The sequence below is a fragment of the Salvelinus namaycush genome, chromosome 42 (assembly GCF_016432855.1).
Source record: "Salvelinus namaycush isolate Seneca chromosome 42, SaNama_1.0, whole genome shotgun sequence".
NCBI classification, from domain to species: domain Eukaryota; kingdom Metazoa; phylum Chordata; class Actinopteri; order Salmoniformes; family Salmonidae; genus Salvelinus; species Salvelinus namaycush.
The window spans coordinates 20,165,907-20,185,956 of NC_052348.1; the positions used below are offsets into that span (position 1 = coordinate 20,165,907).

Sequence of the window (20,050 nt, forward strand, 5' to 3'; positions counted from 1 at the left end):
GTATTAACAGGTAGAAACTAGTGAATGTTTTAAGGGTTGGCTTAAAACACAAAATAAATGGGCGTGTTCCAGGTTGTCTTTAGTGCAGTAGATTAGATCTCACAATGTCTGGAGAACTGTTTGTCTGAGGAAGCCCATTTATATGATAGAGCAGTCTCTTTTGAGATTGGAATGTGCCCAGCGAGAACGACCTGGAGCGTGCCCAGTCTGGGTGCCAGAGAGAACGACCTGGAACGTGCCCATTCTGGGTGCAAGAGAACTCTGGGGGGGAAATATAGGCAATATTTCTGTTAAAGTAAATGTTGATCATAGTATCATAACATTTTATTCAAATTGTCACAATCAGAAAATATTTGAGTGGAAAGTACACAATTGTACCATTATTTATAAAAGAAAAACATGTAAAAATCGCCCAACAGTCACATTCACGTTGTTATTTTTAACAGTTAGACATGCTACATTGGCGACTAAGAAAGTATGTTTTAAACCTCCTGCTTTGGGCTGGATGTGTAGTTCATATGCATATGGGCTAGCAGCAGGTGGCCTAGCAAGTTAAAACGTTGGGCTAATAACCAAAAGGTTGCCAGTTGGAATCCCTGAGCCAACAAGATAAAACATCTGTTCTGCCCTTGAGCAAGGCAGTGGACCCCCCCCCCCACAACAACAGCTCCCCTGGAACCCAATGTGGCAGCCCCCCACACCTCTCTGATTCAAAGGGGTTGGGTTAAAAGCTGAAATACATTTTTGGTGTGCAATTGACGATGAAAATAAATGTAATCCTTTAATAATCTATGAGCAGAATTACTGTTTTACCTCAATTAGCATCAAAATTGTTATGATTGGATGTTCTCTATGACGTAACGCCACCTTTAGCCTATCCTAATTGAGGCAAAACTCTAACAGGATCGATGTCGTCTGGCGTTCTGGTCAGTTGGATCCAGCCGGATGGACGTCGGAGGCCCGGATCATCATGACTACGGATTTGATTGAATACCACCAGCCGTGCCATGTGTACCAGACCACCCCGTCATCCATCACCGCTTGGTACGACCCGTTGTAGTAGTGACCGTTCAAGTTGCCAGACTCACACCTGGTGGAGAGACGCAGAATGACACCAACATCTGAGATTCATAGTAATAGGTCGCGTTCCATTGCTTGGACGTTGCCAGATCTTACAACTCCTGGATAAGTATTTTACCAGCTAACCATATCATATGTTATAGCAATCTTTCAGTCAATAACACTGTCGATGGCACGCAACCATTGATTGATTTGTGTTTCAGATTATGTTGTGCCCAATAGAAAAGGGCAAATAATGTATCGTGTCATTTTGGAGTCACTTTGTGTAAATAAGAATATAATATTTCTCAACAATTCTACATTAATGTGGATGCTACCATGATTACGGATAATCGTGAATGAATCGTGAATAATGATGAGTGAGAAAGTTAGAGGCATAAATATCATACCCCTAAAAAAATACTACCGTCCTCTGTTATTGGTAATGGTGAGAGGTTAGCATGTTTTGTTGTATCCTCTGTTATTGGTAATGGTGAGAGGTTAGCATGTTTTGTTGTATCCTCTGTTATTGGTAATGGTGAGAGGTTAGCATGTTTTGTTGTATCCTCTGTTATGTATGGTGAGAGGTTAGCATGTTTTGTTGTATCCTCTGTTATTGGTAATGGTGAGAGGTTAGCATGTTTTGTTGTATCCTCTGTTATTGGTAATGGTGAGAGGTTAGCATGTTTTGTTGTATCCTCTGTTATTGGTAATGGTGAGAGGTTAGCATGTTTTGTTGTATCCTCTGTTATTGGTAATGGTGAGAGGTTAGCATGTTTTGTTGTATCCTCTGTTATTGGTAATGGTGAGAGGTTAGCATGTTTTGTTGTATCCTCTGTTATTGGTAATGGTGAGAGGTTAGCATGTTTTGTTGTATCCTCTGTTATTGGTAATGGTGAGAGTACTGTTATTGGTAATGGTGAGAGAGGTTAGCATGTTTTGTTGTATCCTCTGTTATTGGTAATGGTGAGAGAGGTTAGCATGTTTTGTTGTACCCTCTGTTATTGGTAATGGTGAGAGAGGTTAGCATGTTTTGTTGTATCCTCTGTTATTGGTAATGGTGAGTGAGGTTAGCATGTTTTGTTGTATCCTCTGTTATTGGTAATGGTGAGAGAGGTTAGCATGTTTTGTTGTATCCTCTGTTATTGGTAATGGTGAGAGAGGTTAGCATGTTTTGTTGTATCCTCTGTTATTGGTAATGGTGAGAGAGGTTAGCATGTTTTGTTGTATCCTCTGTTATTGGTAATGGTGAGAGAGGTTAGCATGTTTTGTTGTATCCTCTGTTATTGGTAATGATGAGAGAGGTTAGCATGTTTTGTTGTATCCTCTGTTATTGGTAATGGTGAGAGGTTAGCATGTTTTGTTGTATCCTCTGTTATTGGTAATGGTGAGAGGTTAGCATGTTTTGTTGTATCCTCTGTTATTGGTAATGGTGAGAGGTTAGCATATTTTGGGGGCATGATCTTTGTGCATCTGTAACTTTCTCACTTGTCATTATTCACGACTCATTCATGATTATATGTAAACATAACACGAAAAACATAACCAAATCAAACTGCAAATGTGTAGTCACAAGCTTGATGTAGTCATTACGGGATAGGAATATGGGACCAAATACTAAACTTGACTAAATTGTATACACTATAAGTGAATTTGTCCAAGTACCTATGACACCTTCAAATGGGGGTGCATTCATTTCTAAATGGTAAAAAAGGTGTTACTTTATACTGTATCATACAAAACATTTTCTCTCAAAATGCTGGAGTATAGAGCCAAATTAAAAGTTTTAGCTTCTCTGTCCAAATAAATATGTAGGGGAGTCGGGAGTGTATGTGGAAAATAAATGTTTTTGCCAAAACTCTGTTGAGAGGTTACTGAATCTCCATAGTAATGCAGAAGGCCAATACTCTGTGGTTCAGAGGTTACTGAATCTCCACAGTAATACAGGAGGCCAATACTCTGTTGTTGAGAGGTTACTGAATCTCCATAGTAATGCAGAAGGCCAATACTCTGTGGTTCAGAGGTTACTGAATCTCCACAGTAATACAGGAGGCCAATACTCTGTTGTTGAGAGGTTACTGAATCTCCATAGTAATGCAGAAGGCCAATACTCTGTGGTTCAGAGGTTACTGAATCTCCACAGTAATACAGGAGGCCAATACTCTGTTGTTCAGAGTCAGTAGGCCAATACTCTGTTGTTGAGAGGTTACTGAATCTCCATAGTAATGCAGAAGGCCAATACTCTGTGGTTCAGAGGTTACTGAATCTCCACAGTAATACAGGAGGCCAATACTCTGTTGTTCAGAGGTAACTAAATCTCCACAGTAATGCAGAAGGTCATACTTGCTGAACCACCACCCTGACATGTCATGGCGGATACACTTCTCATCGTCCTTGTTGGGATGGTCGTAGGTACTGAACTTGACTCCCTGTTGACCGGCCCCTAGACTGTTCCACTGCCCACTGGGAGAGGGGTGGGCTTCGGGGAGGGCGTCCCCCGCATTGCCAGTGTACTCACCCAGATGAAGCTTATACTGGTTCTGGAGGGGGAAGAGGAGTATTTTAGGGAGTAATAATTCAGTGATTTTAAATATTTAACTATGTAAAATCACTTAACTATCCCCTTTAACCTAACACCTGATCTCAAATTTCAACTAATTGTGGTCTTCAATTTAGACCTCAAACAAATGCCTACATTGGTGTGCACACACTGCAGAAGTCCTGGGCCAGAATTCCCCCACGCCTAGTGTAAAAGGTACCACAACTTTAGGTAATAGGCTGAGGACCAGGAGTGATAGACCAAGGTATGTAACATGCTTATACTGTAACACAGTCAATGTTCTCCTAAACAGAGCACTGCTGAGGTGTATCTTTCTGAATACTGCTGTCTACAAATATTTATCTTGTTCCACGATGGGCTAATATGAGTAGGTGAATGAAGAGGATTGCTGGTTTTCCCCAGGACCTTTGCTCAAGGACATTAAAATCACATTGTATTTGTCCCATGCTTCGTAAACAACAGGTGTAGACTAACAGTGAAATACTTACTCACGGGTCCTTCCCAACAATGCAGAGAGAAATAAAATAATAGAAATGTAATAACACGTAATAATAAATGCACAATGAGTAGCGATACCATGGTACTGGTACCCCGTGTACATAGCCGAGTCGATGTGCAGGTGTTTGTGGTAATTGAGGTAGATATGTACATACGGGTAGGGGTAAAGTGACTAGGTAACAGGATAGATAATAAACAGTAGCAGCAGTGTATGTGATGAGTCAAAAGAGTTAGTGCAAAGGGGGGTCAATGTAGATAGTCTGGTTAACTATTTAGTAGTCTTATGGCTTGGAGGTAGAAGCTGTTCAGGGTCCTGTTGGTTCCAGACTTGGTGCATCGGTACCGCTTGCCGTGTGGTAGCAGAGAGAATAGTCCATGACTTGGGTGGCTTATCATTTTTAGGGCCTTCCTCTGACACCGCCTGGTATAGAGGTCCTGGACGGCAGGGAGCTCGGCCCAGTTATGTACTGGGCCATATGCACTACCCTCTGTAGCACCTTGTGGTCGAATGCAAAGCAGTTGCCATACCAAACAGTGATGCAGCCAGTTAAGATGCTCTCAATGGTACAGCTGTAGAACTTTTTGAGGATCTGAGGGCCCATGACAAATCTTTTCAGCCTCCTGATGTGGAAGAGGCATTGTTGTCGGCCAACCATTTCCTGGAGACCACGATCAGCTCCTGGCACCACACTGCCATGTCACTGACCTCCCTATAGGCCAGAGCTCTCAAACCTTGTCCCTGGAGAGCTACCATCCTGTAGGTTTTCACTCCAACCATAATCTAGCACACCTGATTCTAATAATCAGCTGGTTGATGAACTGAATCAGGTGAGTTACAACTGGGGTTGGAATGAAAACCTACAGGAAGGTAGCTCTCCAGGGACAGGGTTGGAGAGCCCTGCTATAGGCTGTCTCATCGTCGTTGGTGATCGGGCCTACCACCGTCATGCCGTCAGCAAACTTAATGACGGTATTGGAGTTGTGTGCAGCTACGCGCACCCTGAGGGGCTCCATTTGTTGAGGATCAGTGTGGTGGATGTGATGTTGACAACCCTCACCACCTGAGGGCGGCCCATCAGGAAGTCCAGGATCCAGTTGCAGAGGGAGGTGTTCAGTCCCAGGGTCCTGAGATTAGTAATGACCTTGGAGGGCACTATAGGTGTTGAACGCTGAGCTGTAGTCAATAAACAACATTCTCACACTAGGAGTTCCTCTTATCCAGGTGGAGAGAGGGCAGTGTGGAATGCAATAGAGATTGTGTCATCTGTGGATCTGTTGGGGTGTTATGCAAATTGGAGTGGGTCCAGGGTGTCTGGGATAATGGTGTTGATGTGAGCTCTGGCCAGCCTTTCAAAGCATTTCATTGCTACAGTTGTGAGTGCTACAGGGCGGTAGACATTTAGACAGGTTACCTTGGCATCCTTGGGCACAGGAACTATGGTGGTCAACTTGACATGTTAAAGGTATTACAGACATGGTTAGGGAGAGGTTGAAAATGTCAGCTGATCAGCGCATGCTCTGTATACTAGTCCTGGTAATCCCCAGTTTATACAGTATGAACGGTAGATTGGTTCGGTTTTTTGCGAACAGGGACTTATGTCAACAAAGAAAGGGAAAGGGGGGTGTGTTGCATTAAAAAAGAAGGCGAAATACTACACACGTCCTTGTTCTTTACGTTCTATCAAGATCTGAACTGCCTTTGGTACAGTTTGAACAAGAGTAGACAAAATAGTGACACCCAGTGTTATGGGAAAACCGTGTCTGTTCCATGTGAGGAATGTCTGCAGTAAAGACCGTGGTGTTGTGTTCACGTGTACCTTTTCATCATCCACTTTCATGTTTTTGTACTTGGCGAAGCGCTGGTTTCCGTCAAAGTCCTCCATGTTGATCTTTAGGTTGTAGTCGCCTAGAAAACAGAGTCAAATACAGGTCATAAAGAGCCAAAGTGGCCACCAATTGTCACCCAGGTGGGTGAGACAGTAGTGGTGGTGGATGAGTTGAGTTGAGTTGCTGTGGCCTCGTACAATGTAAAGCACTCGGGGCCATGATCAGACTTGAGAGAAGTAAACTTAACAAGGACTTAAGCCATTAAAAGATTGACTTATGTCAACATTTTTGGACTTGAGTCCATTTTAAGTCAACTTATCTCAAGTTGGAAATAGGGCTCTTTAAGATCTACTGTAGTTAAAAGCTCTATGTAATATAAAAGCAATTCATTGTCATTATTAGGTACATTCCATGTGAATTTGGCCACATGCCTTTTAGATGTTTTTTCTAGCCAAGAGTTGTTACCTGACAAGGAAAACTCTGTGTCCTAGTTATAACCTGACTAAGGCCAGGAACAACTCTGGGTCATATTACTATTACAGCCTGTTCCTAGGGGCCGGGAGTTTTTCCTGGTCAGATCAAGTGGTGGGGAAAAGCTCTTGGCCCTAGTTGTAGGTTTTCCTCTTCACCTTGAGAGGTGAGGTAGTGTAGGGGGTCGTTCCCTAGCCAGAACTCTCCGTCTGACTCGCTGTCTCCAAAACCATGCTTATACTCCACCCACGCTCTGTAGAGGGAGGGAGACACACCCACATGCAAGTGACGCTAAACCTGAAACCAACGAAGGGCGAGTGGAAAATATTTTGGTATCTCAGATAGTTTTGGCAATTCTCACAAAAATGTGATTGGGAGGAAAGATGTTTGAGTTATATCATTAAAAGTACCAAAGTGCCCACTCTGGAAATATGATGTACTTGTAGAGTATATTGTTCCAAACAATGTCTTTTTTTTTATAAAAAAATGTAGTTTTGAGATATTCATATTCATATTTATAGTGTTGAATAAATGAATGTGAATGTCAGAGTCTGAACATATTCCATCAGTTAGATCACATTATAAAGAGTATGATGACACCATGATGTTGTCTGTATCTGGTACGGGTTCACAGGTCATAAGGTCTTACAGGAGACATGTAGGTCTTACATGAAGCCACTTTAGGCCCTTTTATCACGATTTTCAAAAACATGTTTTGTGATACAAATGTAAAAAGCATGTTAAACATCATTCCTCCCAATGAAGTTTCTATGTGAGAACAATCTGATACCAGAAATATTTTCTGCTCCCAATACATGATCTGTGCTGGAGCTTTGAGAAAGCATACCATGACAATTTGTTGCAAACCGAAAGGTGTTAGTTAGGATATCTAATGTAAAATACATCAAAACTTAAAATGAATTAATTTGATCAACCTGTCAGTCGATAGTGGTGTTTTCTTTCCACCTACCTGTCGAAGGACTCCGTTCCGTCCTTTCTCCTCTGGAAGACAGTCCAGCCTCCTCCATCACTCATGTCACAGAACACCATGAAAGAGGAGGGAGCCTGGTCCGGTCTGATCATATACAGGCCACTAACTGAGTTCCCATCCTTATATATCTCAGCACAGTCTAAACACACAGAGGACATGGTTAAAGTGCATGCACACCAAATGGCACCCAATCCATTCCTTATACAGCGCATTATCTTTGACTATTTATGTCTGTTTTAAAAACGAAATTGAATAGCTAATCAAACATGAATCACACAAAAAAACTAAATTCAGTTCAGTAAAAAGACATTCCATTAATTCTATGTTCTACCCATAGAATTCCACATTAACAACAGGAGCTATGGGGTTCTACCCCCTGCCTGACCTTTGTACTGTCCCCCAGTCTGGAGGTGTGTCTGGGGGATCTGAGGCAGCTTCTGGGCCTGGCTGAGGTGAAGCCCCTGGATGTAGTGGTGCTGGTCGTTGATCACCCTCACCAGGTCCTCCATCTCAGCCTGCAGACGCCCCACCATCTCCCCACACTGCACTGGAGCCTAGTGGACAGGGGGGAGAGGGGGACTCTGTTCACTCTCTCAGGCTATACAACTCATTTAACGGATCAGAATGATCCGTTCTATCAGTTTTCAAGATAAGATAAAGGAACACGTTTGTTCATTTGTGTTAGCCTACAAATGCTAATCTCAGTACATTAAACAATAACATAAATAAAGAAACCTGTTATGATATAATCTGATATGAACTATATTTGGATGCAGAGACAGACGATGCATGCACACACAAACATACATGCAGGTGCATGCAGAATACACCAAATGGCACATTAAATGTCATCACAATGTATGTGGGTGTTAAGGAAGTAGAATTTTGCACAATATGAACCAAAGCCAATCAAAATCTAAATAAATCTTACCGAGTGGCATTCCGTGAGGAACAAAAGCCCCAAAACTGCTATGGTGGACGCTCCTGCCATGGCGTGTGATCTATGTTCAACCACCAGTGTTACTGACGCTCTGTTCACCCTACCCTCTGACAACCCACCATGGAAGACACTGGTTGCATCCCAAATGGCACCTGGTCAATAGTAGTACACTATATAGGGAATAGGGTTCCATTTGGGACGCAACACTAGTGTCTACACATCGGAGTCAGCACGAGTGTTCTGCTGTACTTTGAAAAATGGCTAGTGACTTCCCACCATAGTCTGGCCATTGACCTTCTTATTAAACCTTGTTATGTCTAGTGGTCTATTGCGTAGGAAGAGGGTTGCCTTTTGTAGTGTCTTCCCTCTATCTATCCTCCCTTCTCATAACCCAACTGGTGATACAATACCACTTTTTACTGGCGTGATCTTAAACATGGCCCTTCCGACTCTTATTTGAATTCAACGACTTGTAACTTTCCCTGCCTAAAGTCAACATTCCCCTTGTTTCATGTTTTAGCTCTAGTTTTGATTTACTTCTATTCATTCAATGGGTTTGATTCAGATCTTACCAATCCAGTTTATGATGGATAAATAAGGCATTTGGGCTATGTTTACACAGCCACCCTAAGAACCCAACTCAGATTTTCTTTCTATATCCAATTTTTGTGACTGCCCAAACTCAGTTTTACAGGTGACCCATATCAGCTTTCCACATTCACACTAATGTAGCCTCTGAAGTACCGCATAGATGCGGTAAAGAGATCAATGGAATTCAACCAAAACAATGGAAACGCCATGGAGCCACCAAGGAAACGCCATGAAGCCACCATGGAAACGCCATGGAGCCACCATGCACGTTACCTCCTCGTGGGGGGAAAGATTCAGAATCTCCTCATTGCCACCAATCTTGAGGTATAATGCTTGTATGGATGTCAACCCCAATACATGTTCATATCATCATCAACAATCAAGTGCATCACACTTAAAAACGGCTTAAACTACCACCACCGATTTCTATATGCCTAGCTATGCTACCAGCTTATACAAACAAGAGTTAGCATTTAGCAGAAAACATTTCTAAACACCAAAAATAACTTCTAAATATTATGCAGCGAAAACAGCCAGCCCAATATATCCAAATATGGTGTTAGTAACCACATTGTGGGCCTGTTAGAACTCATAAATCATGACGGATTTAACAAATATCCACTTTGTTAGATCAGATTGTTTTTAATGGCCGACAATGATGGCGTCCTTGCACATTCCCCAATTAGTGTATATGTGAATGGACAAAACCATCGATCACGTGACACCATTCATTCCTATTGAGAAGACTTCATAGCGCATTGAAACCAAATGAAGTTGGTTAAAATGGAGTCTCATGGAGACATAACATGAGCAGTTTGAGCTACTCCAGCAAGTGGCATTGCAGGCAAGCTCAGTGCTACGCCCTCTCAATGAGTAACTTTAGTTAAAGGCTGGCCGGGGTTCTGCAGGCTTCCATTGGCAACTCAATTATCCTTAACTTTTTCTGTGTGGGATTTAAAAAATAAATTAAAAATCCGTTCAAGGACATACATCCGGTGTATTAGAAGCAATTATTGGTACCATGTTGGTTTTCAAAACATTGTTTTATTTACATGAAGATTGACCACAAAATGGCAATTTTTCTATTCACTATAATGGGGGATCCAGTTTTCTGCTAGCAATGCCTGCAGTATTGCGGTCAGCCTTGATTTTCCGTGGCTTCAACAAGAGTGGTCAGTTGTTCTTCCCCCACGTTTTGGGTCCCAGTGACCTCTTTACTGCATGTATGCTCATTTCCTGTCATGGTAACGGCAGGTGACCTGTAAAAATTACAAAAAAACATCAGATCTGATCGTCCAGGCAGGTCACTTGTGGAGGATCTGGTTTGTATCAGGTTTGAGATCCACATATGGATGTGGTATAAATCGAAAGTTAAAAGATCATATTTTCCGTGTGGTTTTGTGCTGTTTAAACATTAGGAAAATGATCAGTTAGTTATCATATACGCAAATAATTGGCAAAAGATCTGAATTGGGCTGCCTGTGTAAACGTAGAAGCAGATTTACTAAATTAGCACCAGAAGATTTTTCAGAGGGAATTCAACATGGAAGATTGGATGAAAAGGTCAAACAAAAGTGATAGTAAGTAAATAAAAAAATTTAAGTAAAGTGTAATGATGACCGTTTCATGTTTTAGCTTGGTTTTTGAGGATATATTCCCTATTGAAGAAAATGGTACAAACTTTAGTAAATGTGACTATTCAAATCAAATGGAAGGCTGAGTTTACACAGGCAGCCCAATTCTGATATTTTGCCCAATTAATGGCAAAATAGCTGATGTGATTAGTCAAAAGTCCAATTAGTGGGGGGAATCAGAACAGGGTTTAAACGCAGCCAAAGATTGTGTCCTGCCGTTCCTCCACTAGAGAGCAGTCACTACTCAGCCTGTAGTAATCACACAATTGCAAACACAGTTTGTGGAAGTGTTTGTGGCTATCCTCTGCTAATTGAGTGATGTTACAACAACCCTATGATGTCATACAGATTAAAAAGTACACGTTCCTGACTGTCTGCCCTAAACTGTGACAAAACATTAGGTTGGAACCTCACATTTACAGGTGTTATTTCAGACTAGTGATCTATCTTCACAAACAATTGAATGTGTTGTCGGTGAATGATGCTTCTAACGTTACAGCATTGTTGCGTTAGGTTTGTTTAATTTAAATGTGTCTCTTTATAATGATGATCAGGACCTGTTAGTGGTTGTTTTGTGATAACTACGCTGTGATTAAAATGTTGTAAAAAAAAAAAGACCATTGTTTTTCAGTTAGGGATTTGTTCTTAAAATTAACGATCCAAATGTAATGTAAAGTTTTCACGTTTAAACTAGTTTGTACACTAGGAACCCGTCTAGAATATTACCAAGTACAGGTGCTCTCCTGTGTTTTGGCCCAGGTCTGAGTTGTATGCAGGGAAGGGGTTGTTTGCATACAGCAGGACCTACTGTGGTTGTATCTATGAAGGGTGCTTTCCTATAGTTTGTCAGTGTTATTTTTACTTTGTTGGAATCCTCCTGAATGTCTCTTTGATAAAGGACCAATACAGTAATGATTATATTGTTGAACCAACTGGAAGCCCATCCATCTATATATAGTGTTGTGGCTTTTAAGGGAAGCACAATGTTTAACTGAAACAGTTTTGTTTGTTGGCAGAATAAGGTAGATATATTTTTTAAACAATTATTGTGTGTTTCTTTGCCCTTGTCCAGCATCTAAATGGTCGCTACACCAGGATGCTGAGAGGTGAAAAGGGTCCTCTGGTTTCAATACCTGACCAACCAACAGCTGTAGGGAGGTCTACCCAAGATCAGTGAGAAGATCAGTGCCAGGAGGCTGATATTTGCTGGTCAGTGTGTCAAGACATCCTGAGCTGGCTGCCAGCAGTCTCATACTGTGGGTTCCCTCTCATGGACGAAGACCTCTGGGAAAACCACACAAAACATACGTGGACAACATTTGCCATGGTCTCAGAACACTGGTCTCAGAACAGAGGACCTTCCAGCTGTAATGAACCACAGAGAGCTATAAGTAACTCTATAGAAATAATGTTATGAGAGGGATTGTGTATGCACGATCACTGGTCGTTGGGGCCCTTGTTAAGGCCAACGGCATCATGAACGTTAACTAGCACCTGGAAATGTTAGATATAAGAGCCTGAAACTTGACAGCAAGTGCATCTTCCAGCAAGACAATAACCCCAAGCACTCTTAAAAATCCATGTTAATTGGCCACAAAATCATCATTTTGCAATGGCCATCTCAGTCTCTGGACTTGAAACCCATTGAAAAGCTGTGGTTTGAACTGAAGAGGGCTGTTCATAAGCGCAGACGAAGGATCTGGAAGGATTCTGTTTGGAGGAACGGTCTAAGATCCCAAGGTGTTCTCCAACTCATAAAACAATTTAGAAAAAGGCTCAGTGCTGTTATCCTCGCAAGGTGACGTATTGAAAACCGGGGTGTCAATAATTTGGACCTCTACCTTTTTGAGAAAGCAAAATAGTACTTGTTAAACTAAATCTTTCCCTGCGCAATTGTATTATTATAAAATAATATCATTTCCCCCCTTTTTTTGTATACAATATAGCTCAGTATTTTAATTATTTATTTTATACAGTAATTTTTGCTCATCTTTATCAAGTGTGTCAATCATTTTGGAATTCACTGTTCAGGATGGCAGGTAGCCTAGTGTTTAGAGCTTTGGGCCAGTAACCGAAAGGTTGCTAGATCGAATCCCCGAGCTGACAAGGTAAAAATCTGTCGTTCTGCCCCTGAACAGGGTCGTTAACCCACTGTTCCTAGGCCGTCATTGTAAATAAGAATTGGTTCTTAACTGACTTGCCTAGTTAAATAAAATACATGCATAAGGCTTTTCTTCCTCATATCAAAATATATATTAGTATTTGGTGGAATGTGTTTTTAATAAATGTATCTGTCCATTCAGTCTTATTCATTATGAATTAAAAGGCTAAACTGATCCTAGATCAGCACTCTGAGACACTTTGTGGATACGGACCCCCCAGATGTCGAAGCCAGTTCCACTGTTGTCTTTTTCATTCTTCCCCTTCAATCAGGGGCTGATTTAGACCTGGGACACCAGGTGGGCGCAATTAATTATCAGGTAAAACAGAAAACCAGCAGGCTCTAGACCTTATAGGGTAAGATTTGAATACCGCTGGTTCACATGATAGTTACGGTGAGCTGTAGTAAGGTGTGTTCAGAGGTGTGGCCTGAATGGTCTGATCGCTCCAGAAGTGAGGTGTGTTTACATGCTGATGTGATTCTGCCCCGAGGTATTTGTCTGATGTGACCAGGCCTCCAGGCAAGTGTCTGAGGGAGAGCTGGCTGGCGTAGAGATGCCATGTATCCAACTACAGCTACCTCCAATTGATGCTGGGTGACATATAGAAAGCCTGTTGATGCCGGCATTATTGACCAGCATTATTGACCCTGACTAGTAGAGGTCACAGGGAAACCCAATGTGGGTGCCACAGAGCTAACAGACTGCCATCTTCAGCTCCAACATGGGCTTATTAGTGTACTCTTCAATGTTTCCTTAACTCTATCATAGGAAGAGAAGTGAAGCGACGCTTGCGAAGCGTGAAGGAGGTGTTGGCTCAGTCATAAAGCTTTCGCCTTGTAAGCATTGGGTTGTCTACTTTTCCCAGAGGTTTCCCTCCGTAGCCACTGCTGATTACTGTTCTGAAACCACAAGATTTAACCAAACCTATTTATTGTGCCATTCTATGTGTTTCAGTCCCACCCAGTGGAGTCCTCAGTGGTGAGGTAACCCTCTTCCAGAGCACTGGGTTCAAACCTACAGCCCTGTGCTTATTGGGTGAGATCCAGCCACAGACTCCTTCACACTCATTACACTTCTCTTTGTAGTTTAGACATCGACATTCAGTGACTAAAGCAGAAGAGAAAGAGATGGGTTTTCGAACACATAACTCACGGATGAAAAGCATGAACTCGACCCTAGAGCAACCATCTTTCACATTTAATAGTTTTCTTTGTCATTTTGACATTGACATTTGTGGAAATGTCCACTAATGCACAATAAATGGGATTTGAACCCATGAATGGAAGGCAAGGACTCAGACCCTGAGCCACCAAGTCTATCACGTTCATCAGCCTTCTCTTCGTAATGACCGACGGACAGACAAACACAGAAAGATAGAGACAGACAACCATTGATTCTGTTGTTCATTGTGACTGGCATTGTTTCTGTCTCCGTCTGTTCAGATGACAGGCTAGAGCGAACAACTTTCCTCACAGCTGAGAAGGTTAGTGTTGGTGTTGGTCACACCGTGCTGCGCCGTGTCTATATCCAGGAACCACTTCCTGCACTTGCAACATTTGACCGCCTTCCCTTTACCATGGATGTTCATGTGACTCAAGGTCATGAACTTCCTCCCACACAACGTGCAGACGAACTGCTTCTCGCCGGCGTGAAACTTTAGGTGCATGTTGCGATTTCCGACTTGCGAAAACCCCTGCCGCACGCGTCGCACATATACGTCTTCTCCACTGTGTACACTCTTTCATGTGCCTCTAGTACTGGGTATTGGCTTAAAGTCTTGCCGCAGTGTAGCGGTTCCTTGCCTGTCTTGGGGGAATCTGTATTGGAGCTATGCTGGCGTCGATGCAGCGGCGGTGCTGCTCTCGCTGGGGTGTCTGAGAACTGCGTCGACTGTCTTCTGGTGTCTGTGGCGTAGGAACACGAGGAGTCTTCGGCGTCTGGGAGGCCGAGTTCAAAAAAATTGGGTTCAGACTTAGGAAGACACCTTCACTGTGTTCAGCTCCTGACTGCTGTTTTGTCTGGATCATTCCCTCAGTGTCTGCCTCTGACTTGAGAGCAGTGTTGTTCCCACTGCTCATTGTGCCCATTTCATGAATACCGTCCCAACATGCTCTTGTTTGACTCCTGGGAATTTGGCGCTTGCCTCCTGTAGAAATAAACAGATAGTTTTTCATTCAGGAATATTATTCTGATATTTTCAAGTGGAATATTATGGATAGTCATATAAAGTGATGTAATGGATAAAAAACAATTGTTCACAACAACAAAAAGTGATGTAGTGGGCTCACCAGCACAGTGCATTCTAAAAGTGTTGTGCTCATCCTCAGTCAAATTGCATGCAGAGGATTCCCTCTCCTGGAGAAAGTGAGACATTGCCATTCTCTGTCAGAATGATGACAAATGAGTGAGTGAATCTATGTCACAAACTACAACTTCAAACCACCTGACCAATGGTCAGATGTGGTTGTTTGGTTTATAAATGTATCATTAGATTAAGTTAGCATGCAAGTGATAGCCAACTCCACATTCTGTTACTCAGATCTACTATGCTGGGACACTGGAGTTCATGGTTCTAGCTCAGGCAAATTCAAATCTGGACCTCGAATCCTGTGCTGACCTAGAAATCCACTGCTGATTTTCATTCTTTCCATCTTATCAAGGACTAATTTAGACTTTGGTGGGGGCATTCAATGGGTCTGGCAAGTTAATTGGTAGCTAGCCAGATAGGGTACACGCACAGTAGACGACTAAACTCAACTCCAAGATGTACGATGGAGTTGAGCAGCGACTATTGTGGGCGGAATGGAGCTCCGACATCAAATAAAATAATTTTTTATCAAAAACTACAGATTTCAGCACCCAAAGAATAGCTGGCATTGCAACGTGGTCTCAGAGCATTTCGTATTATTCTGTACGTAAATCCGAGACACTACCTTTAGTATGAAATCACCCCCCATCACACTACTAGGTCTCGTCATGGTGACGTTTGCTAGCTAAACTCATGCGCAGAAACACGTCATCGGGTCTAACGGTCGTCTCGTGCCGAACTGCGCATGTGCAGGCCGTGAACTCAAAGGCACTCCTTTGATATAAAGTTGTTTATGACAAATTTAAATGTGTCAGTTTGTCACTTTCACGATGTTGAAGTAATAACATGTTCAACTACTTAAGATGTTGGCTCAAATCTAGGTTGTGCCTTTAGATTGAGAAAATGAACAACTAAGGAAGAATTTTTCACTTCTTTCATTGACTTATCAAACACCAAACATCAGCCTGGTCTGTTTCGTAATTCCTGGAAGTCTCGCAATGTTGCGCCTCTGGGTTTATAAACTCTGGAATTTCCATTAACAAGCTCTAAAATCATTGTAATCTCATTATTTCATAATGCATTTATTGTTGAAAAAAATATTCGAAATCGAAATGTGACAATTTTTTTATAACCGAAACGACCTCAAAAAGAATTATTGCTCAGCACAACGAAATGCATTTTGTACATTATGTTAACAAATTGCAATTCGTACAATATGTTACAAATGTGCAAAAACGTATGATATGTTATGAATTCCAATTTGTTGTGGCTAACGTTAGCTAGCTCTAGGGGTTAAGGAGTTAGGTTATAAAGTTAAGGTTAGGGGAAGGGTTAGCTAACATGCTAAGGAGTTGAAAAGCAGCTAAACAGTAATAAGTAGTTGCAAAGTTGCTAAAGTTGCCTGTGACGAGATTCGAACATGCAACCTTTTGGAAAGGCGATACCTAGCCAGTTGCACAACTGAATGCATTCAACCAAAATGTGTCTTCAGCATTTAACCCAACTCCTCTGAATCAGAGAGGTGCGGGGAGCTGCTTTAATTGACGTTTACTTCATCTGTGCCCGGGCAGCAGTTGTTGTGGGGGGAGCGAACTGCTTTGCTCAAGGGCAGAACGGCAGCTTTTTCCACCTTGCCGGTTCGGGGATTCGAACAAGCAACCTTTGTTGTTTTTTCCTTAAGTAATCAATTTTATGTAACCATACCAAATGTAACATATCATACTAATTTGTGTATCCCAGATTTACATTTACTTCTTTACGTCTAGTCTATGAGACCAGTCTACGCATTTTAGCACCCAAGGAATAGCACGCATTTACTTTGTGTGCTGAAACCTTTTTTACATTTTTATCCAGTTGGTAGTTACAGTCTTGTCCCATCGCTGCAACTCCCGTACGGACCCGGAAATCGTTGATTTTTATTTTAAAAAACTTGTATTTTATGTGACGTTGGAACTTGTTCGCCAACAATATTCGCCACTCAACTCCATCATGAATCTAGGAATTTAGTGTAGTCGGCTAACCGAATGTAGGTTTTGTCACTCTGGCTGTGTGGCAAGTAGTCCTTCCATTCTCGTTTCGATTACTTCAATTCATGTTTAATTCTTCTTTCATAGCATTGTATTTCTTGAGCCATGTTTTGCTTTATTTCCAAATATGAATTGGAGGAGCCATCCTCAAAGAGCTTGCAGATTTTTTCTGCGGTGGTTTCGCTCAACATCTCCATGATCGACGCTACCGGTGTTGCAAAAATGCAGTCTGAATCCGACACAACCAGAACGTGATTCCATCTGAACATCAAAATAATGTTACAAAACAATCAGTTTATGAATGAAACCTGTCTTGTTTGGATGAAAAACCTTACAAAGGTAGACTGTTGATTGTTTACATCAGGGGTTCTTAAACTTTTTCAGCCTGGGACCCAAATTAGAAATGGTGTTTTCCTGGAACCCAAGTTTAGGAACATATGCAACTATATGTAAATATTGGTACATTTCATTGCCCTTACGCCTAAAACAAATGCAATATAGACAAAAACAATGAAATTAAATTGCCATATAAATAACTATTCATGTTTATTTTCACCCATTAAAAACTCTTACATATCTGTCTAGGTTGGAACTGTTGCTGTTCAAATTCAATAAATCATTTTAATTCTGAACTGGAACAAACTGATTGATCACATCACACAGATACATAACAGAACAGACACGCAGGATTTTTGATAGTGCAACCCTAAGTAACAGTACAGATAAAATGTTCAGGCCTACTGTACATCTTACTGTAGAAATTATTGCCGAAAGACAGTCTAGGTTGGAGCTGTTGCTGTTAAAATAGAAGTCATAATTTTTATTCTGAACTGGAATAAACTGATTGATCCAGGCCGTATAACATCCGGCCGTGATTGGGAGTCCCATAGGGCGGCACACAGTTATCCCAGCATCGTCCAGGTTTGGCCGGGGTAGGCCGTCATTGAAAATAAGAATGTGTTCTTAACTAACTTACCTATTTAAATAAAGGTTCAATTTAAATAAAAAATATTTCCAAAAACAATCACACGGATGTAGAGCAGAAAACACACACAGTCCTAATGAGAGGTGTGTGGCTGGTTTAAGTTTTCAACAAGCATGTCTATTCTGGGATCAGTTTTTGACAGAGCAACACGGAGGTCATGCGCAGCATTGAGACTTGTTTTTTAAGTACTTGTTTTAAGTAATTGTTTTTTAAGTAATCCTGAGTTGAGAACCCTGACTGACATAGGTATGTGGTGCCAAACTGGACCAGAACATATACTGCTTTCTCAGTTAGGCAGCAGACCGCTTCTTGCTGTAGATGAGAAACCCAGAACTGTGTGTTTTCCCCAAAAAGTATCTTGCTTCAATCAGTTCAGAATAAAAATTACTTGTATTTTAACAGTAACGGTTCCAACCTAGACTTGTTTTCAACAATATTTTCTACAGAAAGAAGTACAGTAGGCCTGATGATTTTTCATCTTCATCTGTACTGTTAGGGTTGCACTATCAGTAGCTAGCTTGCTTTGGCTAGCGTTAACTATTAGCTGTGTACAAGGCCAGGGGATTGTTTGAAAGAGAAACTCACATATACTACTATGAGATAGTACTCCCTTATTTCTGCTTATCATCACCTGTTATAAAATGACAACAATACCTTGCTAGCGGACTTACTTTTCCACCGTCGAAGCACTGTTTCCTGAAGCATTCTGCCCTCTTCTGAAATAATTCCTTTGGTATAACGTTACCGTCAGGACGTGTCGTTATATGAATTTGTTCGTTTTGAATGAGTCATTACTAAGCACTTTCCCGCACAAAACACATTGAGGGAGCTCCTCGTTATTTCTCAAAGTTTGTATGAAAGAGCGAGAAACTCATCGGTGTATTGGCTTCTCATGACGATTGAGCTCAGTCAGAACTTGTTGCTAGCATGGGTCAATTTGATGGCGAGTGTGAATGACAAATCAGTGGCTGACAGCGCATCATCATCTGCTGCTGAACCACAACGCTGCAGCGTGTGTCGCGGAGTGATATTCAAAAAAAAAGATCAGGTAAAACCGAGAAGCACACGGGCATCTTCCACACGCGCAGGTGATAAACTGAGCAAAGACCGTTGCTAAGCAGAGAGCGCACTGAACAGAGACCGTAGTTGCACTTAACCAAATCAATTCCAGTAATTCATTACATAATTATACATTTACTCTGACACGTCGCGACCCAACATTAACAGGTCCGCGACCCATACTTTAAGAAAGGCTGGTTTACATGGGTTTTTCACTAAAGTTAGTTACAACAGCCACAAAGGCATAATTTATTATATTTATATAGCGCTTTTTGAAATCATCTCAAAGCGCACAAAAAAAGACAAATTCTGTAATTTATAAAAACAAGTCATTAGAAAGTTCATGGTTTAAGTGGTCATCTGAAGGAGGTGGTCAATCGGGGAGAGAAAGTCCGTTGGCAGGCAGGAAGCACGGTGTCTCGCTGTGTTTTCCGTAGTAGGACTCAGATTAAGTTTGAGCTGAACCACTGCAGTCCATTGAATCCGTAGTAGGTAGCTAGCTAACGTTACTCCTTCACTGCTACCAAAATGAAGCACCCCACTTGGATGGCTAAACCCCGCATATTTCTACAATTTATCTTCATAAAATCTGATTTTAAACCTAACACTAACCTTAACCCTAACATTACATTCAAACCAAAAAGCGAACTATGTTTTCATAAATTACAATAATAGCCATGGTCGGTGTCGCTTAATGATGACGTGTTAACGTACATTTTAATTGACCGTAAACACATGGTATAATCCGCAGTACATGTCTTGGGCAGGGGCCTCAACTTTTCTAGCATGATAGATACTTTTAAAAAACTAAGCATTTCTCGAGCTACACAATTTATAGCACATTATTTTATTCTCCTCTACCCTGCAACTCTTCCCCAGGTCCTTGGTGTACAATATCCGTTTTCTGTCGATATACCAAGAATTTAAAAAATATATAT

At 41.5% G+C, this 20,050-nt stretch overlaps 1 protein-coding gene and 1 long non-coding RNA gene across 2 annotated transcripts; both read right to left on the reverse strand.

Moving 5' to 3' along the window:
• Nucleotides 1–737: 737 nt before the first annotated feature.
• On the reverse strand, nucleotides 738–7,535 carry LOC120035113 (fibrinogen-like protein 1). The gene is made up of 4 exons (XM_038981904.1): nucleotides 7,386–7,535; nucleotides 5,935–6,023; nucleotides 3,403–3,599; nucleotides 738–1,090 (listed from the first exon to the last, which is right to left on the reverse strand). The coding sequence occupies exons 1-4, from the start codon at nucleotides 7,441–7,443 to the stop codon at nucleotides 928–930; spliced, it is 507 nt and encodes a 168-aa protein (XP_038837832.1). The 5' UTR covers nucleotides 7,444–7,535; the 3' UTR covers nucleotides 738–927.
• Nucleotides 7,536–12,758: 5,223 nt separating this feature from the next.
• On the reverse strand, nucleotides 12,759–19,240 carry LOC120035068. The gene is made up of 3 exons (XR_005474104.1): nucleotides 18,725–19,240; nucleotides 15,022–15,088; nucleotides 12,759–14,879 (listed from the first exon to the last, which is right to left on the reverse strand). It is a non-coding gene; the product is annotated as an uncharacterized LOC120035068 (long non-coding RNA).
• Between the last annotated feature and the right edge of the window lie 810 nt (nucleotides 19,241–20,050).

Bases quoted from the DNA above. Each gene is read 5' to 3' on its own strand.
- LOC120035113 (XM_038981904.1), bottom strand. From the start codon at position 7,443: ATGGAGGAGGCTGGACTGTCTTCCAGAGGAGAAAGGACGGAACGGAGT. The intron at 6,024-7,385 runs GTAGGTGGAAAG...TCTGTTTTCTAG, and splicing joins GGAACGGAGTCCTTCGACAG to GCGACTACAACCTAAAGATC. The intron at 1,091-3,402 runs GTATGACCTTCT...TCTCTCCACCAG, and splicing joins TCAGGGTGGTGGTTCAGCAA to GTGTGAGTCTGGCAACTTGA.